This window comes from Struthio camelus, chromosome 1 (assembly GCF_040807025.1).
Source record: "Struthio camelus isolate bStrCam1 chromosome 1, bStrCam1.hap1, whole genome shotgun sequence".
Lineage (NCBI taxonomy): Eukaryota > Metazoa > Chordata > Aves > Struthioniformes > Struthionidae > Struthio > Struthio camelus.
In genome coordinates, this window is record NC_090942.1 from 123,139,969 (window position 1) to 123,155,056 (window position 15,088).

The 15,088-nt window shown below is 42.1% G+C and overlaps 1 protein-coding gene across 1 annotated transcript; it reads left to right on the top strand.

The window, feature by feature from the left end:
• Positions 1 to 840: 840 nt before the first annotated feature.
• Positions 841 to 15,036, top strand: ETS2 (ETS proto-oncogene 2, transcription factor). The gene is made up of 10 exons (XM_068914072.1): positions 841 to 1,137; positions 4,581 to 4,652; positions 7,371 to 7,491; positions 9,445 to 9,564; positions 9,998 to 10,198; positions 11,006 to 11,089; positions 11,898 to 12,140; positions 12,303 to 12,566; positions 13,269 to 13,387; positions 14,372 to 15,036. The coding sequence occupies exons 2-10, from the start codon at positions 4,581 to 4,583 to the stop codon at positions 14,585 to 14,587; spliced, it is 1,440 nt and encodes a 479-aa protein (XP_068770173.1). The 5' UTR covers positions 841 to 1,137; the 3' UTR covers positions 14,588 to 15,036.
• The last annotated feature ends 52 nt before the right edge of the window (positions 15,037 to 15,088 follow it).

A 15,088-nucleotide genomic window follows, 5' to 3' on the forward strand; every position in this document is an offset into this window, starting at 1 on the left:
CTCTGCTTGTGTAAGTGAGGCAGGTTTAAACAATTTCTCCCTTTGCAAAGAGGAGAAGTGCCACAAGGTAATGGTGCTCTTGTAGTGACAGAGGGTTCAGCTGCTGCCTGTTACCTGACAGAGGGTCAGGAGCTAGCCGTGCTCACTCGCGCGGTCGCCCCTTAGCGCCCTCCGCACCCCTCGGCCTGGTGCAGTCAGAGGAGGACGAGGCTTTACGATACCCCAACATCCCTCCTGCGACAGTGAGGAAACTGCCCGGTGCTGCCTCGCGGTTATAAAAATAAGCCTATGCGACTAATCAACATGTTAATCTGTCGGGTGAGTGGAAGTACCTCCCCGGGATTGATAAAGGGGGTGCCGCTGCTCCGGCTGCAGCAACCAAGGCACGGGGTGCCGCGGGGAGGGCGCCCGGCGCTTCCCGCGCCCTGCCCGGCAGGTGGGCGGAGGGCAGCCCGCAGCACGGCGAGTAGCGGGGATACCTGGGGTCCGGCTGCACTTCCTAGGCGCAAACCAGGAATAAAAAATAAAACCAAACAAAAAGCCCAAGTCATACAAGCGACCACCGGCCCCGAGCTCATCCCGCCGCCAGCGCGGGCGGCGGGGGCAGCGCGGCCCCTCCGCGGCCCTCCTGCCACCGGCAGGTGGTGAAAACGGCCCGGCTCTAGCGCAGACCGCCGGCGAGCGGAGGGCCCGCTGCCCCCCGGAGCGCCCTGCCGCCGCCGCGGCCACAACAGCCGGCGGCACCGGGGGAAGCGGGGCGGCGCGGGGCGGCGCGGGGCAGGGCCTGGCGGGAGGCGGGCTCCGCCGCCACCGCCGCCTCCTCCCCCCGCCCGCTGAAGAGCGCCTGCGAGGCCGGGCGGCGCGGCACAGCACGGCTCGGCTTGGCACGGCACAGCCCAGCGGCAGCGCCTCCTCCTCCTCCTCCTCCCTCCCCTCCTCCTCCTCCTCCTCCTCCTCCCGCGGGAGGCTCGGGCCGGGATCGCGCCGCTGGTGGCGGCGGCGGCGTTGTTGTTGGTGCTGGCTGGCGGGCTCGGCCCCATCGAGGATATTTCGGCTCGGCGAGAGGCAGCGGTGCTGCTTGGCGTGGGGCAGGCGGTGCCGGTGCCGCCGCCGCGGAGGGCAGCGGAGCAGCGCGAGGTGAGGCGGGGGCGGGCGGCGGGTGGTCGATCGGCCGTTAGCGCGACCCGCCGTTAGCGACCCCCTCCCTGGCGGCGGCGGCGGCGGCGGGGTCCCTCCTCAGCCGGGGCAGGCGCCGAGCCCCGCCGGCGTGACGGGGCGGCGGCGGGGGGAAAGGGGAGGGGGGGGCAACGGCCGCTCCGCGCCGGCGGAGCCGTTGGCGCCGCGTTAGGGCGGGGGGGCGGGCGAGCGCCCGCCGCGGCCGGGTGCGGTGGCAGGTGGGACGCGGGGGGTTGCGCGCGGCGCGGAGCGGGGGGGCCGCGGGCCTCGGCGGTCGGGTCGCGCTTTGCCGGGGCTCGGGAGGGCCGGGCTGTGGGATCCCTGCTTCCAGCTCCTCCGCGGGCCAGCGCGGCGCGGCGTGGCGTGGCGTGTGACTGGCTGTTGACTGTCCCATCCCTGCCTAGTTACGTGGGGAAGCAGAGCTCTCGAGGGAGGCTTCTTTATTTTATTTTTCTTTATTTTTCTTTATTTTTCTTTATTTTTCTTTATTTTTCTTTATTTTTCTTTATTTTTCTTTATTTTTCTTTATTTTTCTTTATTTTTCTTTATTTTTTATTGCTTCTCTGTAAGCATTCTTTTTTTGTCATGGGCCTGAACCTGCCCTGAACCTTTTTTGTTTTTTGTGTTGGGTTTTTTTTTTTTTTTTTTTTTTTTTGAGTACTACGAAGTTGCGTGGTGGACGCTCGCGCGGTGTAGTTCTTCCTTGCGAGCGATTCCTGGCTGACTCTAGCAAGAGGCAGGCAGCTGGCTATTGCTGAAAAGAAGCTGATCAGAATTCAGAAGTATTAGTTAATAAGTGCCTGATCCTGTTGACCCTGTTCTGGTTCACCCACTCAACTATGCGGGGGTGTCGAAGAAGGTGTCCTGCCAGTTAAACCAATTATAGCTGGCAAGTCGCAGGCATCAGCATTAGTGGAGGAGTTGGAAGTGAGGCCCCGTCGCATCATACCGTAGTGTCTTTTTCTGCTCTTTCTTAGGCCAGCAGAAGGCCAACTTTAACCGTTTGTGTCACAGAAACCTGTGTTGCCTTCTAGTCCGGTTTGGTTTGTGATACCTCTGGGAGTGTGTCGGATCTCAGGGCTGGCAGCTTGGACTGCCGATGAGTAGAGAGCTCATGTACGATGAGCAAAGGCCTCAGAAGCTCGTAACAGCCTGAGAAGCTGTGGTTAGAGGCAGGAGGCTGGAGTGTTAATACATGGAGAACTCGAGCATGTTTTGTGTAGGACAGCAGCTCTGTTGTCTACTTTTCCATAAGGTGTGTAGGGCATAGGCAAGGCCACAGGAGAAACGAGCACTCTAGCATAGAAAAGCAGCAACTTGGGTTAATAAGCAACGCCGTGTAATCAAGACTTGTTACAAACCTTTTGTCGTAGTACTCTAAACGCTTCCAAAGAAAACTTTTGTTTTTAAAGGCAACAGGAAGGGTAGAATCCTGACCCTTTTAATCCATGGGAAAGTTCGTACTAGGGCTCACATAAAGGCCAGGATTGTCCATGAAATTGTCAGAAATTTTATTTTTAGTCCAGACTGGGGATCAGATTTAAGATCACTAAAAATATGTGCAGTGTTATGACAAGTACCCTCCAATTGATAAGGCTTAGATCTGGTTATCCCTATATACAAGAGCAGATTTCAAAGGCAAAACAGAGGGCATTAGAAATTGCCATTTTTTTTCCTTTTTTGAAGCCCAATTGAATACTAGGATAAACAATTGTTTACATTGTGGCAAATTCAATGAAGAGATTAGAGACACTTGCTGAGTGAGTCTCGTACTGTGTAGAAATCTCTGGTGCTCAACAAGATGCGTAACTTAGATCAAATATTTGTGTATGCTAATTGAAGTAAAATACATCAATCAGTATATTGCACTTTTAGGTAACAAAAATGAAGTATAAGTCAACTATTGCTTTCATATGCAGTTACTTTATTTTAATTCAATTATAAGCCCCGTATAGCTAACAACAGTGAAGTTAAAATAGGCCTTTCAGATTAAGGACTTTTGATTTTAGGTGATGATATATATATGAGAATGAAAGCGTTCCAAGTCTTTGGCTGTTGGATGTTTTTCTTCTTCTTTTGGCTTATGGACAGATTTTGTGTGTTGTCATTTTAGCAGGCTGTGCTTGTTTTGTTAAGCTCTAATTTGCCATCATCTTCTAAGTCAGTTTAAGATTATATTTTGCTTTTTCTGTGCTTTTCCAAAATCGTTAAAATGGCTAGTAAGAGAAATCGCTTTGTAATAAGTAATCACACTTTTGTGGAAATGTTAATAGCAACCCCTGTGACTGTTTATTTAAATACAAACACACATGTCCAGACAATTTCTATGGAGCAAAAGAAATTAACACAATGCCATGAAAAACTAGAAGGAAAAGTGTTGAAAGATGACTTGCCTCAGTGCAGGCTGATAAGGTATCACTTACAGACACCTGAATTACAGCATCATGATTAAGCCTGAACAATGGCTATAAACCTGGCTTCCTTCTTTATGTTTAATCTCTCATACGTTGGTAAAAGGATGTGAATCTTATCACTGTATTCCTTCAATCGTATATAAGAGAACAAGTTATACAGCTGTCGCACAGTCCTGTTTCTCATGGTACAGGCAGCATGATAGCCTTAAAATCAGTAGTATTAAAATACTGTTATTGGTTCCATTATCAACCCATTAAGAAGGGCATTTTACGACATACACACCTTTCAAATTAAATTGAAGCCTTCCAAAGGCTTATACATATGTTAATCCTGTCCTTATGAAATGTGCAAAATAACATGGTTTGAGGATGCTTTGTCTAGTACAGGAAGCAGATTGCTAATATATGGAATTGGCTTCTCTGATATTTCATAGAGGGGATGAAACTGTGAAACGGGTGAGTGTTAGAAGGTGAAGGTGAACTATGACAAGTGCTCTGTCTTTCCCCTCCTGTACCTTGGAAGGGAAAGACCAAAGTGAATCGTGGCATGTGAGCAGGAATGTTGTAAACAAAGATCCCACAAAATTTAATATTTAAGATAATGAGTGAAAACTGGAAAACATCTCAAAGCAATAGATACTTGATGGACATAGAAATTCTGTAGGCCTTTATTCTATCTAACAGAATGAGATACTAAAAGCCCTCATCTTTGATATCAGGAGTTGATCATCCTCTTCTTTTCTCTTAACAAAGAGAGCTTTAACTCCTCTGACTTCTGTGAAGAGGCTTCCAGTTAAAAAGCTGCTTAAGCAAAACCAGAATCAGGCCCTGCACAGTCAGGATGTGAGAGGAAAGCTTTCTTGGTGTCTTAATCAAGGAATGCTCCCAAAGAAGAAACATACAATCTATGATGAAGCAGTAGAATGCATCTATTAACATATTTACTTCCCCAGTAGCGATGTTTTTCATGTGACCCCTTTCATTTTTCAGATGAGTGATTTTGGGATCAGGAACATGGATCAAGTAGCTCCTGTGTCAAACATGTACAGAGGAGTGCTCAAGGTGAGTTTTCTTGAGATAGTGGCTTCTAAAACCAAGTGGTCTAGTCTCCCAGTTAGTGCATGCATGATGTTCTTATTAATGTTAACAGAGGACTTGTACAACCATGCCAGCATAAGCGCAGATACATGATTTTTTCACAGTTTACTTGTGAACTCCAGATTACTTCTAGAGTATTCCCACTCAATTGTTAAGTGGATGTGTAAACAAGCAGCAGTGAAGCAGGAAGACACAAATCTTATACCCCCCTGAGGTGCACCCAGGAAGTTCTTTTTTCCCCCCCCTACATCCTAAGAATCTGAAAATAAGAGGTAGACAAGAACTGATCTCAAGTTCATTGAGGTTGGTGGAAGTTCTGTGTAAATAAAGTCATGGGACTGGCAATACAGGTGGTATTTATGTATTTAACTTTATGAGACTGAGAGAGCCATGTTCTGATATGACTAGTCAAGTCTGATTCATTCAAGAGTAGGTTTTTCACTTATTAGATGCAACTATATCAAATGGAAGTCCAGTACAAGGTGAGAAACCAAAGGTAAACACGTTTTTTCATTAGATAGATTGTTATCGTGCTTTGAAAGGAACTTGCAGACTGAGGACCAATGAGAAACAGACTGTGAAGACTCATCTTGTAACAGTCTGTGTTTTTGCCCCCACCCTCCCATTCCTGCAAGTTGCTTTTTATCCCAGGATTAATTTTTTTTCATAGCATAGATCAATGTAAACTAAATGAAGACAAGGAAGATGCTTTCTGCTCTCATTAACTTTGAGGAGTGTCAGTGTTTTGAAGAATCCGTTAATGAGTCTTTGGTATTCTGACTTCTGTGATGTTTTACGTCCTCTCCTAACTTTTTTCCTGCTCATAGCAACAGCAAAATCGCCAAAAGATCCTCCGACTTAACAGCTGTGTACTCTTTCACACAGTAGTTGTTCTAAGCACTTACTCAATGATCACAATTGTCATACAATCAAGACACTATTCTACTATTTTGTAGCCATTCCCATTTCTTCTTAAGTTGTTCTGTAATAATTATCCTTATATATATTTAAAAGACAAATAAAATGGTCGTGACTAGGGCAAGCAGAATTTCTTCCATAATGGGTTTGCCTTTATTACAATTAAAACAGGAACCTGCTTAAACGTTTTATGCTTTTTGAAATATGAAACTAGTACAGTATGGATTTTACTCATTCACATGCCACAAGATTTTTTCCAGTGATTCAGGATAAGGGTCAGCTATTTACACAAAAGACAGGAGTTTCCAGATTATGTTGAAAGAACTTGCCCTTTCTTCTAGGTACTAGTGATGAGTCAGTGCTTTTTATCTAGTAATGTGTAAAGAATTTTTTACTAGCAAATTTGGTGACTATTCTTAATTTGTTTCATTTGGATGTGAGCTTCTTCATGGGTTTACTTTGACTCTCTCCTAAACTTGTCAAGGGTACCTGAACAGACTCCACAATTTATCTCCGCTTGCCAGCTCTAAATAGAGGTTTCTGAACCCAGGTAACCCTTAGAGGCATGATACTGTTTCCTTTACCAGCTTTTTCTTCTGTGGATTGTATACGTTCATAACTTATACTGGGATGCATAGCAACTTGCTATAAAATGCAACTGAAAAATTACAGCCTCTGGTTTCCTACTACTGTTATTGGGGCTTTGTTTGTTTTAGATTAAAAGACATCTGGTGCGAAAACACTCCAAGCCCCTTAAAACCTTGTAGGTTTTAGCTAGGGAATTCCAGGAAGACTTAATATTTATTTGCTATTCCAGAAACATGGTTCAGGTTGCCATTGCATAGCACATGAATACTGACCTGAAAAATCTTGGCCTTGTCCTCAGCTAAATTCTCTACCTTGGCGTAAGCCAGCATACCAGTGGATGCCTAAAACAAATACGCATTTGCAAGTTGCCAGGGTCTCTAGCTCCCCAAACTGCAGTAGCTGCCATGTACTTGCTGTAGCTTTTCAGAACAATATTCAATCCTCAGGTGCGTTTAAAATCTCAGTGGCAATTTCTACTCGTTCCTGCCTGTAGTTATTACAGATACTGTTTCCTTGTGACTAACGTGCAAGTTGCATAAGTTGTTTTTAAGGTTGATTATTTCCTTTTCTTCCCCTCTCCCCACCCCCAAAAAAAGACTTAAATGGCTGGAGGGATCTAAGTAATAGTATTTTACATCTCTGTCGTACATGACTGACACAAGTCAGGTTTGAAAGAGGTCTTTGAAAGTTACATAAATCCACTGTAGGTTTGGCACTGGCAGGTTTTTTTGCCATAATTTACCAGTCCTGCCTCTGTTATAGTTTGTGTTCGTCAAGGTGGTAGTAAATGTAAAGGGTTAAGGAAATACTAGGTTTTCTTCCAAATATATCCGGAAGTCAGTCATTTCAAAAGTTAGTATATATACATGCATTCTCTATTGTTAGAAAGCCTCAATTACAGGAAGGATTAAAATATCCTTGCGTGGCTTTACTGTAACCTGCAGATCATGCCATACAACTTGCACTATAGTCTGAATGTTACTTGTTTCATTTTAATGTACCAGAAGCTATACTGTCGTTATGTTTATTTTTCAAAGGCACAAGTCGGTCGATTCAAAATAGTGACAGTGCATGATCTCCAAATCTAGGAAATCTAACCAGCCACTTCCTAGCAGTTCTTTGCAGTGCACTAGCAAATTGCTCACAGTATTTTTTATTTGTTTTGTTGCTTTGCAGCGTCAACCAGCATTTGACACCGTTGATAGTTCAAGCTCTCTCTTTGCTGGATATTTTTTCTCACTAAATGAAGATCAAACACTTCAAGAAGTGCCAACAGGATTTGATTCTACTTCTTATGGTACCTTTTTGCTTTGTTCTTTACTCCAATCAGCAGCTCAAAAAGATAACTGGGTGGTCTAACTAGCATTTTATCGCTATCTTCTTACAAGTACAACATGAATTTCCCTAAAAAAAGTGTCTTAGTAGACAAGAGTCTGTTTATGTATTTGGATTCTATCTACGCGAGCTGCTCTGTTGATAGTTGCTGTTCTCTGTACTGTTCTTCTGTACTGAACGGGAAGGGGAACTGGGATTCGTTAGCCTAAGCTGTCTATGTAAGAAGCTTTAGCAGATACTAAAGCAGGGCTAAGGGTGTTTTACATGTCTAAATTCTGAAAGTTTTATATGTATTTAAGCTTATATTTTAATTTTGCCTGAGATGTTTTAGGTACTCTGCAAGCTGCTGTCTTGACCCTCTGATGTTAATTCCCAGGGAACAAAATCCTTGTTCCTTTTCCCTTTCTAGGGTTTGTTTTATGCCTCACCTTAAAAATAGGGGAGGAGGTGTTTACAAATATTTTTAGTAGGACAGTACATAACCAAGAGTTCTCTACAAATCCTTGCCAAAACTCCCTAACTAGCTTTTTTCCTCTAGAGGGAGGAAAAAAAAAAAAACGTAGATAACTTTCCTGGTGCTATCTTTATCTCTCCTTAGGTAAGTGGAAAAAACCTCAAATCTCCAACAGCCACTAGCCTTTTGTTCTAATGTGAGATTCTAATCAGTCACTAGCCCTGGTCAGCAAAGCAAGTCCTAGCAGAGATTGAGGATGGGTGTGGTAAAAACAGAAGCTAAGCACACGCTGCTGGTAATGAGCTCCACTTGCTGGGTCAAGTGGAGCTTGTACATAGTCAGGATCTAGGAAAACTAGAAGAGCAGAACAGCTTCATGAACTGGTCTGAAGTCTGATAACGCATCACGTTTATGTACCCTGTCACGTTACATGCCTCAAAGAGTAACATAGCAGAGGTTCTTCAAATGCAGTATGTGTGCTAGTTTTCGGAGGCTCTCTGAAGTGTTCAGAGATGCAGTGGTGAGATGGATAAGGCATCTTCAGTTGCCCCCCAGTTTAATGACGTCAATCACAAAGTATCAGTAAAAGTTTTATTACATTGAAACATCTATGTGGTATGGTTGGTTTTCTTCCACTTGGGGGTTCTTTCAGAGTTAAATGAGGCATCTTCAAGTGAAAATTGCCTAGTAAGAAAGATTGGATGGAGGTCAAATTTGTTCTTAAAATAGACTCTATTTGTAAACCTAAAAAAAATAAGAAGAGTGAGTTATACAAGTCAGTAATTTATAGGCATAGGATGATACTGATTTTTGAATTGTATTGCATTGTTTAGACGCTGGGCACCAGCTTGCGACCAGTCACATTTGTTCGGTTCGGTTGACTAAATAAGCTATAACACTGTGTGCCTGAGTGACTGAGAGATGCATGGGAAGGTCTGAAATGGAGTCCATTGGACAGTAGTGTTGAATATCCTTGCAATCTGGTTTTTCACAAGCCTACTATGAATTACTTAGTTCTCAAACTAAATGAGGACTGCCTGGAGGCAACAGGAAGTCTGAGGTCAAGCTGTAGATGAGAAAATAGGAAGAAGCAATCTCATATTTTCTAAAAAAAAAAAAAAAAAAAAAAGTAATAATTTCCCTGCAACAAAGGCATGCTGTGTAACTATTGAGAGTCAGTGAGGATCTATATCATGGAAAGCTGCAAAATTTTATTGCTGCAAAGCTTTATTTTAGCATGATCTAATTTTATCAACTCAATATGACAAAAATATGTTACTGTTGACATATTCAGTCAAAGACAGGACAATCTAAAAATGGACCTACCTGTTTTGTTTCTGTTTTAAAATGCATAGTTTCTAGTATCCTTTTTTATTCTTCAAGTAGTATGGCAAAAACCTCTTTCATTGGCCTAAAAGTTAACATATCTTCTCTTCCCTCCACCCCTTTTCTTTCTTGCAGAGTCAAACAACTGTGAATTGCCTCTGTTAACCCCATGCAGTAAGGCTGTGATGAGTCAGGCCTTGAAAGATACTTTCAGTGGTTTCACAAAGGAACAGTATCGACTTGGTATCCCAAATAGTAAGTTTTTTCTATTTATAAGCTCTTTTTTAATGCTAAGGAGGATGCTGAATAAATGGTTCTTTTAAAAGAGAAAGAGTGATGTCTGAATGAAATACAAGAATGGATCCTATGTGAATCTGGCACAGCTTTGCTTAGAAAGACTAAACTTGCTGGTATGAAAAATGGGTGCATGGAGAGCTCATATTTTGGCAGCATAAGAGAGAATCAAATAAACTGAGGACATATATCCTCTGAGTAACGGGAACTACAGAAGGAAAACGGAGCACTGTTTTTAAATTCAAGAATAAATTAATTCTGATGCCTAAGCTTCAGAACTAAGTAACCTGGATTAACAAGTCTTTCATTCACTGCCTTTTAATTAAGATTGTTTGGGGAGGATTTACAAAGGTCAAGTGTTATCTCTATATGCTGGACACTTTCTATCTTGCAGATCCCTGGCTATGGACTGAACAGCAGGTTTGCCAGTGGCTTTCATGGGCTACCAATGAGTTTAGTTTGGTAAACGTGAACTTTCATCAGTTTCTTATGAATGGCCAAGACTTATGCAACCTGGGCAAGGAGCGTTTCTTGGAATTGGCACCTGATTATGTGGGTGATATTCTGTGGGAGCACCTGGAGCAGATGATAAAAGGTAGATATAAAGCCACAAAGAGCTTCTGTTCCGAGATTCTTCTAACAAAGAGAGGAATAAGACTCTTTCAACACTTACTTAACCGTGAGGGAGTTTCTATTACATAAGAAAACTCGAAACGAACTCTAAGACTTGGTTAATAAAAGTATTATCAAAAGTATCTAATATCTTGTGTAAGCAGAGCACAAATGCAGATATATGCAGAAGTATTTCCTGCTCAGGCTGAGTACCCGTTGCAGTCAAGTTTTATTTAGATCAGTTCCTGAAATAAATGAGATCAGGATAGGGCTCCTACAATGCCTCATTTAAAAATATATCTGTTTAATCAAAAGCTGGACAAAACTTGGTCACTTCATATTACAAGCATTTTGTTTTGTTCCTGAAAGGTAGTGTTTTGAGATAATTCTGTGAATGAATGTAAGGATGTCAAGGAGGTTTGGGGGTGGTTTTAGGTGAACACTAATGATGCTAAAACTCTACATGCAGTGATCTATGCATTCAGTTGGTTTTGGAGGATAAGATTCAGCAGCTGCCTGTGTGCAGGATCTGGACCTTAATACACACTGCCGTTGTTTTTTGGTGTTTGGGGCTTGTTTTGTTTTATATTTCTCTCTAAATTATGTTAAGGATAAAGATTCAACTGCTGTGATATTTTACCTACTGGGAACTGCCTCTTTTGAGAGTTTGATGCAGCGTGTTAGTGAAATTCATGTGAATGGTGTCCCCAAAATACTCAAGAGAATTAGAAGCTTCCCATGGCATACAAGTCCAATCTATAAAAACGAGAATTTCCCTTTTTTTTTCCAGACAGCCAAGAGAAAACGCAGGATCAGTATGTGGAGAACTCTCATCTCACCTCAGTTCCTCATTGGGTCAATAATAACTCCTTAAGTAAGTATTCTAAATAGTTTGATGTTTTAGATCTGTTATCTTTATTCTAGGAATGTCACAGATCCTAGTAAGAAAAAACAAAAAGCTACAACAGAATAGTTACTGTCCTTTAGGAAAACACTTAACTTCAAATGCTCCTGCCTTTTCTAGTATTGTTCGTCTAATTCATGTCAGAAACCTCTTGAAGGGTGAAGGCTATGAAAAGTCAGACTTTCTTCTGGTATGCCAAAGCCTACATCTGTGGAACAGAATGACCAGTCCTGGCACTAGCAGGCTGAATCAAAAAGTAGTATCGCCAGGAACAGCAAGGGTCATGGTTAGGCCTTTTTCAAGGCTATGGAGGCATAACAGAACTTTTGAAAATGTGTGGCATAACTGCAGAGACTTCTTGTTACCTTAGATTATTTGTTTGGTGCTGTATTTGATTGTCCCATAGTAAATCTCTAGCTCAGCATCATTACATCTGTTAATGATGAGAGCCTACTCAAAACCACTGAGGCTTCTCCAGCTTTTTCTGTTGTCCTGCAGTTTCCCTGAAGAACAAACAGTGCATTAGGTTGGTGGTCTGTAAGTTGTAGAAGGAGATGTACAGAGCCTGATTTGGAGGCCATTAGATGGAAATCTCCCTGACCAGTAGCCTTTCCAGTCTGTCTGTAGCATCACTTTTTCCCTAGCCAGACTTTCATGGAAAAAATATTTCTTAGCAGCCCAGCTATAGTGGAATGCCTGATGTTTATTAGCCTGTTTAAGGGACAGCAGAGAAAATATTTAATTCATTCTTTTTTTTTTTTTTTCTTCCCTCCTTCAGCTGTTAATGTGGATCAGGCCCCCTATGGTATGCAAATGTCTGGATACCCTAAAGCCCTCAGTTACCCTAAACCCAGTATCTTGAGTGACATCTGTCAGACTTCCACGGGACCAAATCTTCTCAATCCAGAACAAGAGTTTCCGTTGTTCCCTAAAACCCAAATAGATGCAGTTGGTGTGAACTATTGTGCAGTAAACCAAGACTTCACGAGAAGCAATCTGAACTTGCTCATAGATAATTCTGGTGAGACATTACCCGTATGATAACCATGGGTCTAAGGCCATTATCTGCATGTTTTTCCCCTCCTTTGCATAGTTCATATATACAAGCTAGATGCGGGGCGGGGCGGGGGGGAGACACTTCTCTCTTTCTTTCTCTTATTTATTTTTTCCCCTCCTCCTTAAGGCAAACTTAGAGAACACGAATCTAGCGACAGTGGTGCAGAAAGTTATGAAAGCTCAGATTCGATGCTACAGTCTTGGAACAGCCAGTCATCATTAGTGGACTTACAGCGTGTGCCATCCTATGAGAGTTTTGAAGATGACTGTAGCCAGTCTTTGTGTCTGAACAAACCTACAATGTCTTTCAAAGACTATATTCAAGAAAGAAGTGATCCTGTAGAGCAAGGGAAGCCAGTTATACCGGCAGCAATTCTAGCTGGCTTTACAGGTAAGCAATGAAACAAAATGGTCACTCCTCTTGTTGTGTAACTTCAATATTCTCTATAAATGTGTATCCATGGTGATAAAGTTGTGTAGTTGTAAGGTAGTCTCACACTGAGAGACAACTGCTTATGACAAGTTTTCAATTTTAAATGTTACTAAAGAAAGTCTCATTGGACTATCCATCTAAAGTAAGAACAGGTAGGTACATCAAAACGCCATCAAAAGGGAATGTATTTTTTACCTTTTATCTGTTTGTCAAAGGTTCCCTCTTTTTCAGTCTCCCATACTTTGGGAGATGTTGGCTTGGCCATGAGAAGCTCATTCTTGTAGTCCTTGATGAAATCAGTTTTCCCTCTAGGATGTTTGCTGAGTCAAGTATTGTAGCACAGGCCCTGAAGCTTGACTACAGCTGCTAGGAGACGGGAGTGAGGGATAAGGAATCTTATATAAAAGAGAAAGGCATATTTTGTTTTCATGAGAAAGCTGGCTTGATTTTAATTTAATTTTAACATGCTTGTGAGCAGAATTAAGTTACAGAGAAAGTCTTAGAATTAGTTTTCTTTTGATACTTAAAAAGAAAAGGGGGGGAAAAAGGCTATCAGAGTAATTAAAAGATTTTTCCTATGATGTGAGTATGGCTATATTCATTAGCTGTTGTAAGAGCTTGCAGGAGTGTTAACCGTGTGGTTCTCCCCGTACCCAACAGGCAGTGGACCTATACAGCTATGGCAATTCCTTCTGGAGCTACTGACTGACAAATCCTGTCAGTCATTTATTAGTTGGACTGGAGATGGATGGGAGTTTAAACTTGCTGACCCAGATGAGGTATGTAGCTAATTGTGATGAACAAGATTTAGGCCTCTGCGGACCTATTCTTGAAAATAAACCATTTTCACAATCAGACACTTGCTGAAATCTCTTCATCTGTAAATGTTTTTATCATATGGTCAGAATTGCTGTGGGTTGTTTGTTTTATTTTTTGTTTTCCCCTCCCTCCGCTCCAAGAATATCAGTATTTGCTTATAGTTATGAGAACACTTTGTATAGCTTGAAACTTAAAGGTAGTATACAAAATAATTTATTTTTGACAGTATAAGTAATACTGTAAATTAGTTTACTGAATTTAATTTAATCAACAATACTTGAGATTGCAAAAAGGCATGGGGCAATTACACCAGATATTTTAAGCTAAGATATTATAGTGCTGCTTTTAAAATACCTACTTTAGTCATTGGAAATAACTAAAATGTGCTTTAACTTTCTACTGTTAACTGTATCAGAAAATGATTGTATTAAGAGGCATGATACAAAGTTCACTGAAGCCTTAAAAAGGAAAGAAAGAAAGAAAAAAAAAAAAAGTAGGGGGAGTCATTAAATCCAAGGAACTCCATATAATTCAACTTTCACTTAAAGAATTATCCCGTGCTACTCAATGGCATATTAACTCTTTCACAGCATCCTCCTTGAGAGAGGGGACTGTATTTCAGTTAAATTTGTTTTCCGTAAACAGTTTTGCAGCAATCGTTGTCATGAGCCCATCCACTGCAATCAGTATCCTTTTAATTGAAATTTGCTGTCAGCTACTTTCTGCAGTTCACCTTAGTCAAACTGCTGCCAATGGTTGCTTTGGAGTTTGTTCAGTTGAGGGTTCAGTCACCAACTCTTCTGTTACCCAAGTTCAGGACATTAGAAGCAAATAAAGTGCTCTAACTGACAAAAAGGTTTTAATAGCAGCATCTGTCAGCCACTGACTGGAAGAACGTGACTTGAATAAATGCTTTACACTTTGCTTTCTTTTTGGACTGACAGGTGGCACGGAGGTGGGGAAGAAGGAAAAACAAGCCAAAAATGAACTATGAGAAACTGAGCCGAGGCCTACGCTACTATTATGACAAGAACATCATCCACAAGACTTCAGGGAAACGATACGTATATCGCTTTGTATGTGACCTACAGAACTTGCTGGGGTACACAGCAGAAGAACTTCATGCGATGCTCGGGGTGCAGCCCGACACAGAAGACTGAGCCTACTGATCTCAGGCTGAACTGGCAAAGATCACATGTTGGAACTGTGACTGGGAACCATCTGTGGTCAGTTCTTCTGACTGCTCAGATTGGTGCAACTGTTAAGAAATAAGGACCTTAACTGATTTTGTAACCAGGGAAAGTTAGAAGGAAATGGCCTTATTTCATCAGTGGCTTCAGATGTGGCCATGTCGGGCATTTGAGCAGCATGGAAGTCAGCACAGATCCTAGCTCTGTCACGAAGATGCAGAAATGCTCCAGGGCTAAGCATTTCGGCTACTTACACTGCCATATAAAGCATTTTGGCTACTTACTGCCATAAAATAATGGGTTGGCTTTAAAACCAAAGGTTGGATGAGAAACCAGTGATGCAGCAGAATTATTGTTCAGATTTTTAAAATATCATCCTTGCTTATATCATGCAATTTATTTAAAAAAAAAAAACAAAACTAATTTATTTTAAAAGAGCAGTAAGAAGAATTGGTATTAAGTGTTTTCTTC

Coding starts and splice junctions, on each gene's coding strand:
- ETS2 (XM_068914072.1), top strand. CDS start 4,581: ATGAGTGATTTTGGGATCAGGAACATGGATCAAGTAGCTCCTGTGTCA. Junction 9,565..9,997: donor TCGACTTGGTATCCCAAATA/GTAAGTTTTTTC, acceptor TCTATCTTGCAG/ATCCCTGGCTATGGACTGAA. Junction 13,388..14,371: donor AACTTGCTGACCCAGATGAG/GTATGTAGCTAA, acceptor TTGGACTGACAG/GTGGCACGGAGGTGGGGAAG.